Source organism: Sorghum bicolor, chromosome 1, assembly GCF_000003195.3.
Source record: "Sorghum bicolor cultivar BTx623 chromosome 1, Sorghum_bicolor_NCBIv3, whole genome shotgun sequence".
Taxonomy (NCBI): Eukaryota; Viridiplantae; Streptophyta; class Magnoliopsida; order Poales; family Poaceae; genus Sorghum; species Sorghum bicolor.
In genome coordinates, this window is record NC_012870.2 from 13,820,167 (window position 1) to 13,841,422 (window position 21,256).

The 21,256-nt window shown below is 48.3% G+C and overlaps 3 protein-coding genes across 3 annotated transcripts; all 3 read left to right on the plus strand.

The window, feature by feature from the left end:
- On the plus strand, nt 10,588–11,984 carry LOC8062509 (dof zinc finger protein DOF3.4). The gene has a single exon (XM_002464177.2). The coding sequence runs from the start codon at nt 10,681–10,683 to the stop codon at nt 11,734–11,736; it is 1,056 nt and encodes a 351-aa protein (XP_002464222.1). The 5' UTR covers nt 10,588–10,680; the 3' UTR covers nt 11,737–11,984.
- On the plus strand, nt 12,757–14,376 carry LOC8062260 (probable 2-oxoglutarate-dependent dioxygenase At5g05600). Its single transcript, XM_002464178.2, has 2 exons — nt 12,757–13,352; nt 13,558–14,376. Exons 1-2 carry the CDS (start codon nt 12,931–12,933, stop codon nt 14,165–14,167), a joined length of 1,032 nt encoding a protein of 343 aa, XP_002464223.1. The 5' UTR covers nt 12,757–12,930; the 3' UTR covers nt 14,168–14,376.
- On the plus strand, nt 18,500–19,998 carry LOC8062261 (probable 2-oxoglutarate-dependent dioxygenase At5g05600). Its single transcript, XM_002464179.2, has 2 exons — nt 18,500–19,039; nt 19,116–19,998. Exons 1-2 carry the CDS (start codon nt 18,579–18,581, stop codon nt 19,723–19,725), a joined length of 1,071 nt encoding a protein of 356 aa, XP_002464224.1. The 5' UTR covers nt 18,500–18,578; the 3' UTR covers nt 19,726–19,998.

The window sequence follows — 21,256 nt, forward strand, 5'->3', positions numbered from 1 at the left end:
GACATCCAACTATATCTTATTTGACATGGTTGATATTATCCGTATTCGAATACGAATCCGGCCATATATATAATCTTTTTTCGAGATCGGGGATATAGCCCGTTTTTCATTAAGCGGACGAGAATGGTCAAAGACCTACACATAGTTGAGACAAAAGAATTCGCAGGTAATCCATGGATTACAACCGAAGTCCTCAACACCAAAATGAAAAGCAAGAAACATGAGGGGCAGGTGTCGACGAAAGCTAGTCGGCAGTCTACCTTGGGGTATACCCACGGTAGTAGTTTATCGGTAGACGGTGCGCAAGCTACGAACTCGATGGTGATGCAAGACACGGACAAGCTTTTTATCCAGGTTCGGCCGCCGTGTGGGCGTAATACCTACGTCCTGCGTCTGGTTGTATTGATTTGTGTCGAGAGAATAATGTGTATGACGTGTCCTCTAGGGGACCCCTGCCCCTCCTTATATATCGTGAAGGGACAAAGTTACAAGTAAACTATCCTATTTGGTACAATATCTTGTAGCCTTACGATGCACGCCGACCAGCGTCATGCGCCGCACGTCTTCATCTTGTGGGCCGAGCCACCTCTGATGGTGCGGCCCATATCGGCCCATGAGGGTATAGGGGTTTATACCCCCACAGCTATCCCCGAGCACCATGTATTGTGATGTAACACGCCGTCTTGAGCTTCTTCGATCAGTGAGGCTTGACGTCTTCAATAAGCAGGAAAGTCGCCCAAACAGTTGCAACGGTATTTTGACCAACTCAAAAGACAATTGATCAACATTGACATCGAAGAAGCCGGTTGTTCAAAGAATGTATGGTGCTCTTAATCAAAAAAGATTTCTTTCCTAGTGAAGTGTGCTCACTTTACTTTTCTGAAAAGTATAGACCTAAAAAAAGCAAGCATATTCACCGCAAGGTGAAGTGTGCCCACTTAGTCCCCGAGCCTGGTAGTAGATGACGTAGGCACGTGGTGCCAGGGTCAAAAGAAAAGTCCTCAAAGAAATTCTGAAACTGAGATGCATCGCCAGATGCATCGTACCGATGTAGTCCCCGAGCTTGCTGAAAGGCGAAGTATGAGCCTTGTAGCAAGGTCTAAAAAAATAAAATTACCCCTCAGTTGTATATGAGTCCAATTCATATGTAATTGAGAAGAACAGTCCCCAAGCTGTGGTTGGAGAGTGATCGAAGCAAGCCCCGAGCACAGTGAAGGGAGTGATTGACGAGTCCCCGAGCACGGTTGAGAAAGTAGACGTGCTCGGTGGTCGGTACAGTCCCCGAGCACGGCGTAGGGACTGGTGGACAAGTCCCCGAGCGTGGTTGGGAACGTAAACGTGCTCGGTGGTCGGCACAATCTTCAAGCATAGCGTAGGGAGTAGTCGACAAGTCCCCGAGCGTGGTTGGGAACGTAAACGTGCTCGGTGGTCGGAGCAGTTCCCGAGCAAAGCGTAGGGAATAGTCGACGAGTCCCCGAGCGTAGCTTGTCGACTGGGCCAAACTCCTGAAAAATAAATATAGAGAATAGGTAGTACATGATGTATAAATAAACTCCAGATAAAAAATCAGTACTGAGATAAGTTTTAGATTTTTTGTTATAAAATTAGCACGAGTAGTTAATTCATCCTAGAGCTTGTACCAGCTCTGGTCTAGCCAACAATCAGCATGAGGTGCGGAACCTAGACACGCGTGGGATTGCCAGCCTCGCCAGAGAGCTACTGCCGACCACCCGGAAAGCAGAGGGCGGATCTCATGCACGTGTAGGGAGGAGTCGGAGACAGTACCGGCTCTAGAAAACTCGTGTAGGAGAAAAAACTAGTCGGCTAACTAAAAAGTTGTTTTGAAGGATAATAAAAAATATTATGCCAAAAATAAATAAAATATTAGAAGTATACTTATCTTTGGACGAAAGTCTGGTCGGTGGCGACAAAATTGTCTGGCCCTCGAGCTTTTTGACTTGGTGTCATGACGGTGGTCGCGGTTGTCGTAGCGCCGTTCTTCGCGGCGATTATTATTGCGACTGGTGGTTAGAGCAAGTAGGCCAAACAACTTGGTCGATAGCTCGAGCAGGTCGGTGTCGTCGATCTGCCTCCCTTTGTAGCAGAGAAGCGGGTGACGCGTTGTCGGCGTGGTCGGAGACGTTGCTGGAGTAGTCGGAGTCGTAGCCAGCGTGGTTAGAGCTGCCGCCGACGTCGATGGAGAAGTGGTTGGCGCAGATCGGATCTACGCCTCCTCCGTGGTCGTGACGGTGAAGCTGTTAAAGCTGACGGTGAACGTAAAGCCGTCCGCCATGGCCACGAAGTCGGGGATGATGACCATCTTGTTCGTCTGGGAAGCTGTACGCACACCCCCTACCTGGCGCGCCACTGTCGATGAAAGCTAGTCGGCAGTCTACCTTGGGGTATACCCACGGTAGTAGTTTATCGATAGACGGTGCGCAAGCTACGAACTCGATGGTGATGCAAGACACGGACAAGCTTTTTATCCAGGTTCGGCCGCCGTGTGGGCGTAATACTTACGTCCTTCGTCTGGTTGTATTGATTTGTGTCGAGAGAATAATGTGTATCACCTGTCCTCTAGGGGACCCCTGCCCCTCCTTATATATCGTGAAGGGACAGAGTTACAAGTAAACTATCTTATTTGGTACAATATCTTGTAGCCTTACGATGCACGCCGACCAGCGTCATGCGCCGCACGTCTTCATCTTGTGGGCCGTGCCACCTCTGATGGTGCGGCCCATATCGGCCCATGAGGGTATAGGGGTTTATACCCCCACAGCAGGGGACCCTCCACCTAACAACCCCAGCAAACCGAACCTAATACAAAATTTTCACACTATGGTAGCCAGCAGTGAGAGGAACCGTAAAGATAACAGCAGCAAAGCATCCGCTAGAGCTACAGACGGCAAAGCATCCGTCCAACCAATCCCGACAACCTCGGCAACAAAGCATCTATCCAAAATGCCAACAACCTCGACGGCAAAGCATTTGCCGGAAACGTCAGCGACCTCAGTGGCAAAGCATCCGCTGGCAACGCGACGTAACACCTCGGTAGCAAAAGCATCCGCCGAAAGTCCCTCAGCGGCAAAGCATTCGCCGAAAACGCGACCTCGGCGGCAAAGCATCTACCAAAAACGACCACAACTACGGCTGCAACAAACACCAGCCAGGAGTACCAAGGTGAGGAGAACACATGAAGCCCAATTAGGTGCAGCACGGTGACCCGGGAGACCACGCGGGAGGAGCGACGGGTAGGAAGACACCACCCACGGGCCACGGTAGAGGGCAAAGGGCTAAGTAGGACTTTCATCCTCAGCCTACCGTAGACGAAGAAGCTTCAGCGACGCCTCTAGGAAGGTAGATGACGCGCTCTGCGCCACCGCCACCGGCTCGGAACAAACGGACAGGGTTTTCACCTAGATTCTCGACGCGGAAACAGGACACTCATGGCGACCGAAGCAGCGATGACGAATGGTCAAAGCCACGGCTCGGACGCCAAAGTTGAAGCCTTCACCACGTCACCCACACCGCCACCCCGTTCAGCAACGCCACAGCGTTGCTGCGGAAACGCCGCCTGGTAGCTTAGGGCGTCGTGGGTGCGCCGTCAGTCGCCATGGACGGGGCAGGAGAGGATGGCAGGTGGCCGTGAGCTCGGGCGACGGATTCACTACAAGAAATCTGTTAATCTGTGACGGATTCTTTGTGACGGATTCAAAAAACGTCACCAATTGTACATTATCACTAACAATACACACTCTAGCACCATGGATATCCAGCCCAAAACCCAAAACCTGCTTGCATATATAAAGTGTGGCAAAACCTAAATCCATCCCCTCCCAATCTCCACTGGCCGCCACCACGCACCACCATCCTCGTCTCCTGGCCGTGCGTTGTCGCCCCTACGACACCTCCCACTCGAGCACCGCCACCTCCTACGGTGACTCCCAACCGACACCGCTGCCCCCATCGTGCCACCCACCCAAGCGCCACCGTCCTCAAGCCCGCCCCCCACATGAGCTCCACCTCCTTCGACCTCCTGCGCCGCCGGCCAAGACCCTTGCCTCCCCACACGAGCTCCACCTCCTTCGGTCTCCTGCGCTGCCGGCCAGGCCCCCTGCCCCCCACACGAGCTCCACCTCCTTCGGCCTCCTGCACCGCCGGCCAGGCCCCCTGTGATGCCGTCCTACTCCGACTGTCCCCTACACTGCAGATCCTAGGTTGGGAATGCATTCGAGGTGGATCTCGGCGAGCCTGTGCCTATACAGTCGGTGTCGGGTGCTGGCTAGGCCAAGGAAAGAGGCGATGGTAAGTAGTGTGCAGAAGCTGCAAGGCCAGGAGATCTGCTCCCTCCGTGACCACACCTTCGCCATGAGCGAGCACTGTGTAGTAGCGCTTCAAACATACAGCTGCAGATTTACCAATATTGTCTCACTATATCAGCTTCTATCAATTAATTGGTTCTGTAGTATGAATTTGCCAATATTGTCTCATTGTATTTTTGAATATGAATTTAGTACTTATTCTGTACTCAGAGATTTGCCAATGCAATTGTTTTTTTTGTCATGTCATCTTCCTTATGATGTTTTGACCAACTATCTAAACTATTGAATTACCAAATAGCAGGTCAGATTTTTAGACATGTGGGAACAACTGTTTTGGCAATAAAGAGGAAAAGTTACGACATTAGCTGTAGTGGGCAGCGCGGTGTTGTTATTGCAGTCAAGTTTCAACAAGGGCAGAGCTCGTAGGATGCCTTTTGTAAAGGTCAGTCATCTTGTATTAAGGATCTTCGTGCTACCATCGTGCAAGATATTAACTATCTGAACTCTACTTTGGACAGGTCTAAAAACAATGGCCTGAATATATAAAAAGCTTTGTGTAAGGTATCAATTATCTGATTGGTCTATCTGTTTTTTTTTCAGCAATAAAGACTACAAGTTTTTTTAACATATCTTAGTCGTCCCTAGTTAGTAATCTTTGCTACATACTCACCTAAGGTTACATTCTGACTATATTTTTTTAACATATTTTTCTGCAGAAATATTTATAATCTAATATGCAAAACCTTGTTCTAGACCACTAATCCAATAGTAGAGTACAGTTGGTAAAAGAAATAGATGGTCTCAATGTCGATTCAGGCATATGCCTCATTATATCTTGTTAGCTTAGCTCCTATAAATGATCGAATTTTACAGAGAAAAATGCAAAAATGAGATCCTGTGTTACTTCGTTCAGTTGTTGGTCTAGCATTATTTCCGTTAGTAGCTAAGTATTATACATAACACTAGAATTAGTAACTTGTCTAGTACAACTGTAGCTTTGAGTTGATTATACACATTTTATGTAATTTAAATTTATTGTACTATTTTATATCTTTTTATGACCTATCAAGGTACCCATGAATACAAGAGACATGTAACTTGAAGCTTTTCCAATTAAAACTATTTATATATTTTTTTTGTGCCACTTTAGACATGTAATGACATATTATGCTTCCTCAAGCTCGCGCGATGTGTGGGGGGGCCGACTAGTTTATAGGGAATCCAGGACTCCTGCTGTATGCAGCACTTATTTTTGTCTAAACAACCTGAATGTTTGAGCTATAACTGCAAACTGGTAATTTTTTTAACTGCTAGAGGCATAATGGCTTTGTCCATGACTCGGTTTGTTCATTGTTCACATTTTAGAAATGGGTTTGTATTTTGCATTCCTTTATTATGTGAATTGTGTTGTTTTCTAACTGCTACATTTTCATCCGTGCAGACAGATCAAATGGAATGACTGTACTTACGTTTGTGCTGTGTTTTGCTGCAGGGTGACAAATGAAAATAGTGCAGTTTGGAGGATAGACAATCGTGTTTTCAGCAACAAGAAAACTGCTGCAGAGCCTGAATCGTGTAGCATTACAAGACCTTGTATTTGGTTAGTAGAAACGTGAGATGTGAATAACGTGAGACTTTGTATTTGATTACTGAAACAAGTTGTCATTACGACACTTCATCCATTATATTGTTTGGTGTATTTGATTACTGGAATGGAATGAAAACATGATTTATTTCCATGTGATGCTTGTTATATTATTACGAGATTTTTAAAATCAGCAAGAATGCTGCTAGTATCCACGTCAGTGTCCACATCAGCACTGATGTCAGTGTCCACGTCATTGCTGCTTTAACATCCACGTCAGCATCCATGTCAGTATAAAGATGAGGTGGCTGTTTAATCTGTGACGGTTATTTTTCGTCATAAAAAATGGGCTTGGGCTGGGTTAATTAGGCCTCGGGCTCTACCGTGACGGTTTAAAATCGTCACTGATTACGTTAATCTGTGATGGTTTTCGATAAACCGTCACGGAGGACAATCCATGACGCTCAATCCATGACGGTATCTAAAACCGTCACAGATGCTATATAGTGACAGTTTTTTGGTGATTCGTGACGAAAATGTTCTGTCATGGATTATCAGGTTTCTTGTAGTGATTGTCCCCGCAGGAGGCCGGCGAAGCTAGTCCAGCAGAGCGCCGCCGAACTCAAACGCCGGCCATGGCGCCAGCGGGTGTCTAAGGCGGGGTCGGGTGCCACCAACCGTCAAAGGCAAGGTCCGGCCACTAGAGACGTGGATCCGCCCTGCCGCCGGCCGGCAGGCCACCACCAAGTCCCCGAAGAGTTAGGGTTAGAGGAGGGGGGGAAGGAGCAAGAGGTGGGAGGAGAAGGTGGCAGGGCCGGCGCGAGCCGCGAGGCGGCGACGACAGTCAGGGAGGCAGCAAGGAGGGGGGAGAGGCGGGCGGAGCTGGCGAGCCCCCGAGTCGCCAAAGGGAGCGCTCGTGGGGCGGGGGTTGTTCCGCCTCAATGCAAGGGGGTGGTCCTACATATATATAAAATAAAATGTGATATGATTTTCATGCCCTACTAATGAGAGGGTTGCGAGCAAGATAAAACCACGGCGTGCTATATGTGAGTAGGTGGGCCATGCATCCAGCCCAGGTCCGGCTTGGCGGCCGCCGGCAGGGAGGTGTGGCATGCGAGAAAAAGGCACAGTGTAGTGTAGTGTAGTGTAGCTAGCGGGCGCGCATATGGAGCAACAGGCGGCTCCAAGCGCAAGGCGCCAGCCAAGGATGTCTAGCGCGCACCAGTAGTATAGTAGCTACCATAGCAGCAGCAGCAGCAGCAGTAGCAGCTACGTGCCGACCGGTCGGCATTGCCATGCAAAACGCGGGGGCGGGCCGGGTGGCGTGCGTGGCCTTGGAATGCTAGCCGCCTTGTCAGGCTCATGTTGGTGGTACGCATCGGAGTCGTATATGCTGGCTTTGTCCCGGCGTGGCCCGGGAGGGAGGCCGGGACTGTTGTGGAGACGAACAGCCATGCCATGCTACTGGGCGCGTCGTCAAAGGCTGCAGGTCATGTTTTGTGCCGGCGGCCGGCGGCTGGCTCGCTGGTCTGGTCTGGTCTGGTCTGCATGCATGCGGGTCCCAGTCTCTGGACCGGAAGAGACCATGCATGCTGATGCTCGGTCGTGGTCGCTGGTCCGGGGTGCATGCCCATGACAACAACGCATCAGCTCCAGTCGGCCCATCGCCTGCATGGGTCCAGTCAAGGAAGGAAGGGACGGACGGACGGACACGGCTAGGATCGATCGGTGTCTAGATAGATGCCTGTTTGCCGCCGCCTCGGTTGCAGCGCCTTCAGCTCATTATCCACAGTAGTACATGCTCGTCTTCCTCTCCTTGCATTGCAGCTAGCGGCCGGGCACGGCAGCCGTATATAGCCCGTTCGTTTGGATTTTGGCCACTCTAGGCTTTGTTTAGATCCATTTTTTTTTGGATTTTGACACTGTAGCACTTCCGTTCTTATTTGACAAACATTATCTAATCATGGATTAACTAGACTTAAAAAATTCATCTCGTGATTTACAGATAAACCGTGCAATTAGTTATCTTTTTTATCTATATTTAATGTTTCATGCATGTGCCGCAAGATTCGATGTGATGGAGAATCTTGTAAAGTTTTGGGTTTTTGGGTGTATCTAAACAATCACATCGAATATGTCGGAAGGATGTCGGGAGGGGTTTTTGAAAACTAATAAAAAAACAAATTACATAGCTCGTCAGGAAACTGCAAGACAAATCTATTAAGCATAATTAATCTGTCATTAGCACATGTAGATTACTGTAGCATTTAAGGCTAATCATATACTAACTAGGCTTAAAAGATTCGTCTCGCGATTTTCAACCAAACTGTGTAATTAGTTTATTTTTTTTGTCTACATTTAATGTGTCATGCATGTGTTTAAAGATTCGATGGGATGGATGAAAAAAATTTTGGTGGAGAACTAAACAGGGCCTTAGTGGAGAGTTTCGTAGAGTTGTCATGTCATAAAATGAAGGGAAACTTGGGCCTTGTTCAGTTCTAGGGCCTTGTTTAGTTTCTGAAACTCCGTCGCATCGAATCTTTAAACGTATGCATAGAGTATTAAATATAGATGAAAATGAAAACTAATTGCACAGTTTGGTCGAAATTGATGAGACGAATCTTTTAAGCCTAGTTAGTCTATAATTGGACAATATTTGTCAAATACAAACGAAAGTGCTACTATTCCTATTTTGCAAAAAAAATTTGGAAGTAAACAAGGCCTAGATAAAACTCATTTCTTCTCTCTCGTCTTGTCATATCATCCAAACTGTCTATGTGACATCCTATTCAATGTTAATAAAACTCAGATGAAACTCTCACTGAGACTGGCCTTATCAAATAAATATATAAATCATTATCAGTGTTTTTTTTGTCATAACTTATCAGCTAAACAAGCTTGTCATAGCCATGGATTATGAAAGAACAAGCAATTCACACATTGCACGCAACTAGTAGACCATTCTTAGTAGAGTGTTTCCTTTCACTATTTTCATTATGTTTTTGTTACTCCTCCGTTAGGCCATTCTTGCTTGGCACAACATTCTTACGCCATCTTAGGGAGACAAATTAAAACAAAATAACCTTATCTGTGTGTCTTCCGCTCAATGCATATTTCTTTTTTGTTTCAAGGTTGCACATAGCTAGGCTAGCCTTTTATGATGTTGGGATCAAAGGGCTTACAAATTAATGAAACGGCCCATTGTAACTGTGTACTCCAACAACACGTATGAATCCAACTCTTTTCTCAGCTGTTTCGTGCCATGTCACTGTTTTTACCTAGTACCGGCATGTGCCATCATGCATGTTGGCCTTGTTTAGTTCCTAAAAAGTTTTGCAAAATTTTTCAGATTTCCCGTCACATCGAATCTTTAGACACATGCATAAAGTATTAAATATAAACAAAAATAAAAACTAATTGTACAGTTTGGTCGGAATTGACGAGACGAATCTTTTGAACCTAGTTAGTCCATGATTGGACAATATTTGTCAAATACAAACGAAAAAGCTACAGTGTCGATTTTGTAAAATATTTTAGAACTAAACAAGGCCATCGAACTTGCAGTGAGCGAAGAACGAATGACCTTATATTCCTGTATGTCGTCCTCCGGTGAATCGACCTGTCCGGCCACTTGCCAGCATGACATGCAAGGTACAAATCAGAGAAGTCGTGACGAGGTACAATCAACGGTGGAGGTTGTGGACCTACTATATGTCACGGCAACTGGCAACTTGCGGTGGAGTATTATGGTGGAGTATTATGGCAAGTTGATCATCGTCAATCACTCCTGAGTGCTACGGAGTACTAGGTAGGTAGGGCATTGTTCAGTTTGGTTACGTTTTCGTTTGTACGTGATAATTATTGTTTGATCATAGACTAACTATGCTCAAAAGATTTATCTTGTAAATTACAAATAAATTATGCAATTAGTTATTTATTTTAACTATTATTTAATACTATATACATGTGCTGTAAGAATTGATGTGACGAGAAATTTTAAAAAAATTTTAGATTTTGAGGTGAACTAAACAAGGCCTAGATAGCTAGCTGTAAGAAGAAAACTTCACCTAAGCCTTGTTTAGTTCCTAAAAAATTAAAAAAATTTCCATCACCTTAAATCTTTAGACGCATGCATGAAGCATTAAATATAGATAAAAAATAACTATTCACATAGTTTAAGTGTAATCTGTGAGTCGAATCAAATACAAACGAAAGTACTGTATTGTCCAAAATCTAAAAACTTTTTTGATGTAAAAACTGAGACACGACATGGAAGGACAAGCCTAGAGCAGATAGGAGTACGTGAGTTGTTTGATCGGACGGCGCACAATGGAGGACGGATAAAACCATGCATGCATAGGCACAAACACCAGCAGGTGGTCGCGTGACCAGTCGTAGGATTCCTTGGCTGCAACTGCCAGCAGCAGAGAAAGCTACTGCTCGGCGGGCCGGCCCGGTGGTGGTGGTTTCTGGCGTGGCGCCTGGCGCTGGCGGTGGCTGGCTCCATCCACTGTCCAGGCTGCGCCCTGCGTACTCAACTCGTCAGCCTTCTGTCACCATCCGTACCCATCAGTCTTTTTCAATCTCTGTCCCTGTCTGCGTTCCCATAGACTAGCAGCATGCACGCGCGTATATATACCTACCATCCATGGCCCCGGCGTCCCAGCTCAAACACAGCAGACCACAGCACAGAGAGATCATCGTCGTCACCATCCGGTCCTCGATCGCCACTCATCACCTTCTCCAATCTCCAGACTCGTCCAGCATCATCCCATGGCAGGCCAAGTAATGGAAGCTCAGGCGGCGCGGCTGCAGCCTCCCACCATGCTGGCGCCGCCGTTCGCGCCGCTGCCGCACAGCACCACCTGCAAGCACGACGTCCACCACCACCACCTCACCACCACGACCACCACCGCCACGATGGCCGCCACTTCCGGCACCACCACCAACAATGTTGTTACCAGGACGGGTGGTGCGGCGGCGGCCGACATGGCCGCCTACCTCCAGCAGCTGCAGGACGCCGCGGAGGCGGCGGCCAAGAGCAGCGGCGGGACCGGCGGCGCGGCGCGCGGGGAGCAGTGCCCGCGGTGCGCGTCGCACGACACCAAGTTCTGCTACTACAACAACTACAACACGTCGCAGCCGCGGCACTTCTGCCGCGCCTGCCGCCGCTACTGGACGCTGGGCGGCTCCCTCCGCAACGTCCCCATCGGCGGGTCCACGCGCAAGCGCCCGCGCCTGGCGCACCACCAGCACCAGCAGCACGCCAGGCGCGCTCCGGCGGCGGCGGCGGCGGCGCACGTCTTCGGCCTCGGCCTCGGCCTCGGCGGCGCGGCGCCGCCACCGATGATGATGATGCCTCCCCTGCCCTGTTCGTCGTCGTCGTCGTCGTTGCAGGGACAGGGACAGGGACAGGGACAGGGCGGCGGCGGCCTCCTCGGCTCGCTGTTCGCGCTCGGCGCCGCGGGGGCGCCGCCGCTGCTCGAAGGCCGCGGCGCAGGGTCGTCGTCGTCGTTCGACTTCGACCTCGGGCTCGGGCTCCCGACAGCCGGGCCTTTACACCTGGGCGAGGCGGCGGCGGCCGTGCAGATGCAAGGCCTCGGGCTTAGAGGGGGAGGTGGCAATGGCAACGCAGCCGGGTCGTCGTCGTCCTTCCTGTGGCCCGCGGGGCTGCTGGCGGACAACGACGACAGCGTGGACACGTGGACGAAGATGCCGCCAGGCGCCGGTGCCGGTTCAATGTGGCCGGACTTCTTCTCTTCTCCGCCGGCGGCAGCGGCGCCACAGACCGGCGGGATGATGCTGCATGGCGGGGCCCATCTGATGTGAGATCGACGGCGTCGGCGTGTGTGCTTCCTTCGTGGCGTCCTACAGTATAAAAAGCGCTAGCTCTAGGGCATGCAGCATACGGAGTACGTACGTAATAGTAGGTCTCTTTTTTTCCCAGCATTGTATTATTGGATTGTGTCGTGTCTTGTGTACTCCTACGCAGCAGCGCACGCCGTGCTTCAGGTTCCTGCAGTTTTGGTCTCCCTTGTGTACGTACAGAATGGTGTAGCTTCAGATTCGTGGCTGTACTAGCTCGTTGTGCTGTGTCTCGCGTGCATGTGAAACTTAAGCTTATACAGTATCTTACATGTAATTTAAATTTAGTTTAAAAGCGAATTCGCAAGAGTAGCATTATATAACTTCAATCTAGCGTACAACTGGATAACCAGAAGCGGCTTTGCGTAGAGTGTGCCAGATTGTGTGTAGACCGTGGAGTTTGCCGGCCGGGGTCGTCACCCTCTTGCTGATCCAAGAACTGTGAAGACGAAAGAAGTCGATCCTGCCACAAAAGCCATGTTCAGATCCATCACGTCTTTGCGCTGAAAGCCTTTATATGGCGCGTCAACTGTAGGTCTGGTGACCGTGGCAACATGTCACGTACGGGCCCTGGACGAGGATTTCTGATGCCCATTTGTCGCTCGACTCCCTAAAATCACTCATGAATATGCAGCATTTAGGATTGATAATGCTGAACCAAAGCCCTGAAACGAACTGAGCAGAAGCTCCGAAGAGCCGGATGATGCTGGCAGTGGCAGCCCAGGAGTACTTGGATGCCAACTGCCCGCCACCGCCAAACCTCCTTCGCCTTGGAGCTCAAACTGGAGAGCTTCTCGGCTAGTTTGCGCAACTCTTTCAATCTCCTGCAAATTAAACGCGCGTGAAATCGACTTGTTAGGCTCATTTGAATGCAGGAATTTTACAGGAATCATCAGTTCAATTTCATATGAGACAGGAATTTCTCCGGATCTATTCCAAAGGGAAGAAGTTTGGACACTGACATGTACTACGTACACATCAGCCAAGCACTAGAAAACAAGATTTCACCTAAAAAACCATCCAGATTCATTGAATCCAACCACCTCATCAGCATAGCTAGACAGTAGACACGCAGGCTCATCACAGCCTCACACCACATCCGGGGATCATTGCATTTCAGCATCCTCCCACAACAGAGCAAGAGCAACGTGATCGCGCATGGGCGGGCTCACCATGGAGCCGGCCTTCGTGCAGGCCCCCGAGCACCGCCCCAAGCCCACCGTCACCGAGGCCACCGGCATCCCGGTCACCGACGTGGACGCGCTGGCGGCCGAGGTGGGCGCGGCGAGCCGGGACTGGGGCTTCTTCGTGGTCGTAGGCCACGGCGTGCCCGCGGGGACCGTGGCGCGCGCGACGGCGGCGCAGCGCGCGTTCTTCGCGCTGCCGGCGGAGCGGAAGGCCGCCGTGCGGAGGAGCGAGGCGGAGCCGCTCGGGTACTACGAGTCGGAGCACACCAAGAACGTCAGGGACTGGAAGGAGGTGTTCGACCTCGTCCCGCGCGATCCGCCGCCGCCAGCAGCCGTGGCCGACGGCGAGGTCGTGTACAGGAACAAGTGGCCTGAGGACCTGCCAGGGTTCAGGTGATGAATCCATTTGCGACCCTGACGACCTTTGGATTTGGCTATACTTCTCTCCTGATCAATCAAGATTCCTTCTCCTTTTAGTTAGTTACTATATGTGATGATCGATGAAACGAGAATTAACTGAGACAATGCCTTTTTTTTGGCTACTAATTAAAAAACAAGAGATGTGTGAAACGAGAATGATTTGCACGCACGCACGCAGAGAGGCGCTGGAGGAGTACACGAACGCTCTTGAAGAGCTGGCGTTGAAGCTGCTGGAGCTGCTGGCCCGGAGCCTGAAGCTGAGGCCCGACCGGCTGCACGGCTTCTTCAAGGAGCACACGTCGTTCTTCCGGCTGAACCACTACCCTCCGTGCCCGGCGCCGGAGGTGGTGCTGGGCGTGGGGCGGCACAAGGACCCCGGAGCGCTGACCGTCCTGTACCAGGACGACGTCGGCGGGCTCGACGTCCGGCGGCGATCCGACGGCGAGTGGGTCCGCGTCAAGTGCGTTCCCAACTCGTTCGTCATCAACGTCGGCGACACCGTGCAGGTGTGGAGCGACGACAGGTACGAGAGCGCGGAGCACCGGGTGTCGGTGAACTCGGAGAAGGAGAGGTTCTCCATGCCCTACTTCTTCAACCCGGCGAGCGGCGCCATTGTGGAGCCGCTGGAGGAGGTGGTGAGCGAGGAGAAGAAGCCGCCCAGGTACAGCGCCTACAGCTGGGGCGACTACTTCAGCACCAAGCTCAACGGCAACTTCAAGTGGCTGGACGTGGACAACCTCCAGATCGCGGATTTCAGGAAGAGCTACAGCTCCGGAGACGTGCCGTGACCGTGACCCTGAGTGAGTGGTACAAAATTGTGACCACCACAAGTCCACAAGTGAAGAAGAGCCCTTTAGGTGCTAGCTGACTAGCGGTGTGCACCTACAGCTTCTTCCTCTGTAACCTTGGAAATAAACTTGTCTTCTTGCCCTTTGTTCTCGGAACAAAGACAGATATATATATTCCCTCTATCTATAAAAAGAAAATACAATTTTTACTTTTTGAGTAGTCAAAAACTGTTTAAATTTTGACTAAAATTATAGTTCGTATTAAAAAATGCTAACATTAATGATACAAAATAATTATTCATAGGTTAGTTATAAATTTTATTTTATCTAAAGACATAAATACTATCGTTATTTACTATAAATTTGGTTAAATATGAGCTAATTTAATTGACACGGATTTCATAGTTACATTCTTTTCTAGACAAAGAGAGTATATATTTTTCCGGTGTCCTATCATAGAACGAAAGGATGTACTCGGATCAATTCAGGAGAACACACTACTGCACGGTCCGGTCGCTTGCTTAAGGGATAATTCATCCGTAATGGTTGTTGAATTTATTGATCCAAAAATATTTTTTCTCAATTATGCAAAAGGTTTGTGCATCTTTGTATTAAAATAGAGAAAAAAAAGGTTTAAGGCCAGTCTCATGGGGTTTTCACCAGGATGTCATGCACATTTATTAGAGCGTCATGTGAGCAAAACTGCACTTTTTGCATGAAACGAAGAGGAGAGAGAAGGAAGTAGTTTCACCATGGTGAAACTCCGCGGGCGTTGTTTCCCACGCGGTGAAACGAGATGAAATCCCCACTGAGGACTAAATCGTTTCACCGTCTTGCATGTGATCCAATCATTTTGTAGTAATTAAATACTTTGCCCAGCCTAGGAAACGTCAAGGTGAAACTCATGCATTTTGGAGGTTGTTTCATTATTCGTTTCATTGATGCTCTGTCAGTAGATTTGTTTTGGAAATAGTGCATTGAAACGGGCCACTGAGACTGGCCTAATACAACATGCCTTAGCGGCACCTAGAAGGTTAGAAGAGTTGTACATGGATGCTCAGACCCACCCTAGTGTACTTCACTAGACACCGTACTTTCTTCTCTCCGATAGATGTGGAGGTGATATGCAATATAACAATAAGTGTGAGCAGACAAGAGGGTTTCTCATATTGGCATTAGTTGCATGTTTTTTACATACTATGTTAAATCAAGAGTTACCAGTATCTAACACCGGGGGTATGTAAACCCTATACTAAACATACCTTTACAATGATATTAACTCCCTTACTGATTCTAGCAACTAGTTAGGGGCTTAGGGGCTACACCCAGCGGGTGTGCTTGCCCACCCCTGCTAGATACCATTCAAAGTCCTTGAGGCTCAAACTACCTTGAGCGATGACTAGGCTAGCTGTTGATCAAGGGCTCTCGATAAACGAACATGGCTTGGGAGGCAGGGTCCAGAGACCTTGGCCTAGATCCACTTGGATCCCCATCGCTTGGGGGCTCTAGGTGAACAAATGTGGCTCGACAAGAGACATCCAGAATGCTTCACTTGGGTTTGACTCATGAGAGGAGTGAGCAGATGATGGACTTGACGGATATTTCGAATCTCTTATCACGCACATGCTATGGGACTACTGTCTCACACCTGCACAATAGGGCGGAGAGTTGTTCCCTACCACAGCGAGGTGTCGCTTGCTTGCTTTGACAAGGGTCATGCCTAGTAGCATTTGACGAAACATGACAGAGAGGGCATGCGATGGTCTAACCATCCACAGGAAGTCAAGCGTACGGAGCCATATTTTAGTCTCTATGAAACTCCAAATCATTAGCGTAGAACACAAGGGTAGGACAGACTAAGGACGACCAGATTGGAGCGTCCTGAGGCAAACTTGTCTGCCCTAGCCACCTGCAAAAGCCAACAACAGGTAGGAGCTATCACCCATGACCATCAGAGTGGATCAAAGAAGACACCTCAATGGCTCAAAGATGAGGACGACAGCTAGAGAGGCCACTTTCCTTGGCTGCTAAGAACCTAGAACCACGTTTTGTACTTCTCACTCCCTCCCTTTCCCAAGATATAAGGTGAGGGCACCACACGCTATAGAGGCACCAAATAGTAGTGATAGATCAATTTGGGAAGAAACCCTTTGCTCTCATGCCCCTATTTTTTATGAACTCTTTCTTGATCATTTTAACATGAAACAAAAACTTTTGCTGGGCTTGGTGTCTGAACTAGGATAAACCCTCTCATGTTTTGAGTGCTAACCACACCAAAGTTCACATATCGACCATCTAATCATTAGTCATGGTTATGAACCCACGACAAAGAGGGATATTGATCCTTCTAACATTGGTTTCTTAGTCAAATGTCTTCCCAAATCTAATTCCATCATCTAATTGATATTTTGTAGATTTAGGATTTGTTCTTTAACATCTATTAGCTCCATCAAAAAATATGAATTATTTCTTTTGCACATAGCTTACTTCTTGATATATGTATTTCATTGCTACAGAAATGGTTCTAGAAGACATTGAGAGGGATCTTTGGATTGCTAGAGAAGGTGAATAGCCTAATAAATTTTTCTTGAAGGCACAACACTAGGAAAACTTATTAAAAACAAGGAAGGCCCCAATAAGGACTACCTCTATCTATGTCTGGCAAGCCTAGGGTGAGCACAACTACACACTTCTAGAATTGATCAAAGCAACTAAGCTATGTCACTAGACAAAAACACTACAAGTAAAGAACAAGCGTTGAGTGATTAATACCACACAATATATATATATATATATATATATACACACTTGTGGTTAAGTGACTTTGCAGGCACCTATGTCTGTGTTGAGCCAAGGTCAACGATCAACGCTCCTCTACAAGCTCATCAATAACCCCCGACATGAGCGCTTGTCTATGAGATTACACGACCACAAGGTGCTACTCCAAGCCTCGATTCCACTAAGGTGATTCTTCACCTCTCAAACGGATAGATGGTGGTAGCGGTAGAGACGACGATGGAGGGCGAGGGGTGGGGGTGTTGTCTGTTGGCTTGTGGGAGACGTTGGTTGGGCGATGTAGGCAACAAGGGCATCAGTCAGAGACAAAGAAGACACAATGACTAAGATTAGTGATGATGGTAGAGTAAGTGGCGGCAAAGGATGATACACTACATTCATAGAAGGTGGTGTGAGGCAGGCCCACTTGAGCAAGGGATGAAGAAGACACTAAGATTAGCGGTTGTTGCAGTCGCAGGCCTGATAGCTACAAGGGCGGCGACTCCCGAGGCAGGAGAGTAGGAGAAAGGGTGGGATGGGATGGGTTGAGGGTGAATATTCAGTGAGGACAATTCATATGGAACAACCATGAACACATGTTGTGGAATTACGACGTATATCTATGTGTATGCATCCAACACATCAGAGGGTTATATTTTTTATTTATAACTATATTTCTTCTAAATTTAAGCAATATTCCCTATGTGTTGGATGCATGAATCCATGATAAGTACTTTCTTTGTCCACCAATTGAAGTTGTTTTAGCTCTCATCCATGTGCAACATTAATTGCTCGAACCTAGACATACACCGTGCATAGATGCATTCAAGAATTAGTGAACCTGGACAGTTAATTGGGGGACAGAGAGGAAGCCATGGTTGCTCTAAGGCCTTGTTTACTTCCACTTAAAAATTCAAAATTTTTCAAGATCTCCTGTCACATCGAATCTTTAGACGCATGTATAGAGTATTAAATATAGATAAAAATAAAAACTAATTACATAGTTTGGTCAAAATTTACGAGATGAATATTTTAATTAAGCCTAGTTAGTCCATGATTGGATAATAATTAATACAAACAAACAAAAATGCTACAGTGTCACGATTTTTTTTTTCTTCACCAACTAAACACGGCCTAAAGGGATTGTCCTCACTGATTTCTTTTTTCAGTGGGGGGAAGATAATGCAAAGAGAAGCAAGCAGGGACGTGCATTTGTGTGTGCACACGCACGCGCTAGTATATAGCCAAAGGAAAATGTTTTGCTTCACCATAACTGATGTGCTAGGACAAAGCCTCATATAACTTTCCACCCTGGGCTATAGTGGATCCGGATCCTACAATCATCCATGACATCACACGTACTACTAGAACACACCAAGTACTAAACCGCACCATCGATCAAAACAACACAAAGTTGTTCAGTACACTCATCCGCTTGTGTACATGGACACATCAGCCAATTAAACGGGAGAAGTGCTGGAAAACAAGATTCACCTAAAATTCCATCCAGATTCATTGAATCCAACCAGCTCCAACGTCCCATTTAACCACCCTCTCCCTCTCATCACAGGCCCCAGCCTCACTCTTCTCACAGCAAGACATCGCAGCCTCACAACCACACAGCAACGTGATCGCCATGGGCGGGCTCACCATGGAGCAGGCCTTCGTGCAGGCCCCCGAGCACCGCCCCAAGCCCACCGTCACCGAGGCCACCGGCATCCTGGTCATCGACCTCTCGCCTCTCACCGCCAGCGACACCGACGCGGCCGCGGTGGACGCGCTGGCCGCCGAGGTGGGCGCGGCGAGCCGGGACTGGGGCTTCTTCGTGGTGGTTGGCCACGGCGTGCCCGCGGAGACCGTGGCGCGCGCGACGGCGGCGCAGCGCGCGTTCTTCGCGCTGCCGGCGGAGCGGAAGGCCGCCGTGCGGAGGAGCGAGGCGGAGCCGCTCGGGTACTACGAGTCGGAGCACACCAAGAACGTCAGGGACTGGAAGGAGGTGTTCGACCTCGTCCCGCGCGATCCGCCGCCGCCAGCAGCCGTGGCCGACGGCGAGCTCGTCTTCAAGAACAAGTGGCCCCAGGATCTGCCGGGCTTCAGGTGACGAAATCAACTTATCTTTTCGATCATATTTTACCATTTAATAGTTTAACAATAATTGAACTTTTTTTTGCAGAGAGGCGCTGGAGGAGTACGCGGCAGCGATGGAGGAGCTGTCGTTCAAGCTGCTGGAGCTGATCGCCCGGAGCTTGAAGCTGAGGCCCGACCGGCTGCACGGCTTCTTCAAGGACCAGACGACGTTCATCCGGCTGAACCACTACCCTCCATGCCCGAGCCCGGACCTGGCGCTGGGAGTGGGGCGGCACAAGGACGCGGGGGCGCTGACCATCCTGTACCAGGACGAAGTGGGCGGGCTGGACGTCCGGCGGCGCTCCTCCGACGGCGGCGGCGGCGAGTGGGTGCGGGTGAGGCCCGTGCCGGAGTCGTTCGTCATCAACGTCGGCGACCTCGTCCAGGTGTGGAGCAACGACAGGTACGAGAGCGCGGAGCACCGGGTGTCGGTGAACTCGGCGAGGGAGAGGTTCTCCATGCCCTACTTCTTCAACCCGGCGAGCTACACCATGGTGGAGCCGGTGGAGGAGCTGGTGAGCGACGACGACCCGCCCAGGTACGACGCCTACAGCTGGGGCGAGTTCTTCAGCACCAGGAAGAACAGCAACTTCAAGAAGCTCAGCGTGGAGAACATTCAGATCGCGCATTTCAAGAAGACCCTCGTCCTCGCCTAGATAAGCAGCAGGATACTACAGGTCTACAGGACTAGGACAAGCCGATCGAGGTGACCGGCCGTCGTCTTCAGATTCAGTATATGCGTGTCGCCGTTCGTGTTAGAACAAATTAATAATGTGCGCGCTGTGTGCTGTGTGTGTGGAGTAAAAAAAAACTAAACATGGATGTGCATGTTCAAAAAAAAAAACATGGATGCGAGTATGTTTGGGAATAATAACAGGCTTGTGACGGTCTGGTTTATTTGCAAATTCAAACCGAATTGGTTGATCTTCCTCGATCGGATTCCAACCACAACCGTGCGCCATGTATATATGGCTGCTATAGCAGCACGGAAGAGCAAAAGTTCTTATCCAATTTGACCAAATTTATAGGATAAAGTAATATCATTTATGATATCAACTAAGTATCACTAGGTTCTTCATTAATTATATTTTTATAGTCTATTTATTTGATGTTATAAATCTTTTTAATTTTTTCTATAATTTCAATTTTTGACTTTTCAAGAATTTTAGAATGACTTATAAGGCCAGTCTCAGTGGGGGTTTCACCAGGATGTCATACACATTTATTAGAGCGCCATGTCAGCAAAACTGCACTTTTTGCATGAAGCGAATAGGAGAGAGAAGGAAGTAGTTTCACCATGGTGAAACCCCGCGGGCGTTGTTTCCCACGCGGTGAAATGGGATGAAATCCCCACTGAGGGCTAAATCGTTTCACCATCTTGCATGTGATCCAATCATTTTGCAGTAATTAAATGCTTTGCCCAACCTAGGAAACGTCAAGGTGAAACTCATGCATTGTGGAGGTTGTTTCATTATTTGTTTCAGCGGATTTGTTTTGGAAACAGTGTATTGAAACGGGCCACTAAGACTGGCCTAATTTAAGAGGGAGGGAGTATATGCCAACGAACCAATCAAAGCAGAGCACACCAAAACTAACTCATGTAGTCCTGAAATTGAATTATGATGGATCTTTACTCTGTGGCAACAAGTTCAAGGTGCCAAGGGCATATTTGAATGAGTTTCAGATTCTTGAAAACCAGTTTTTGCCTCTAGTTTTTAAAATCTATATTCTGAGGAAAACTGGTAGCGGTGTTTAGATTTGGAAGGCTTCATTTATTGTTTCACAGATTCATAAAAAAAACTAGCTAAAGCTGAGTAGCAATAACTTTTTAGTTTTTAAAAATCTAGCAAAAACTAACACAAGAAATTAGATAAAAACTAACTTATTTAGATCCCACCAAGTTTTCAGAAACAAGATTCTTAAAAACTGGAGAGATCTAAACAGGGGCCTAAGGCTTCGTTGTCTGAGATGATTTTGATGGTGCCATTGTCCATGTAGGAAGGCGCCGATAGATATCTCTTCGATTTCTTCGAAGGTGAAGTAATGGTGTGCCTTTAGGGGATCAAAGTTGTTGTATTGTTAAGAAGATACTCCACACGTTGTTACGGTGATTGCAAAAATTTTAAAAAAAATTAAGTAGAGATAATATGGATAACTTGCATTAGGAGGTTGAAAAATAGTGGCATC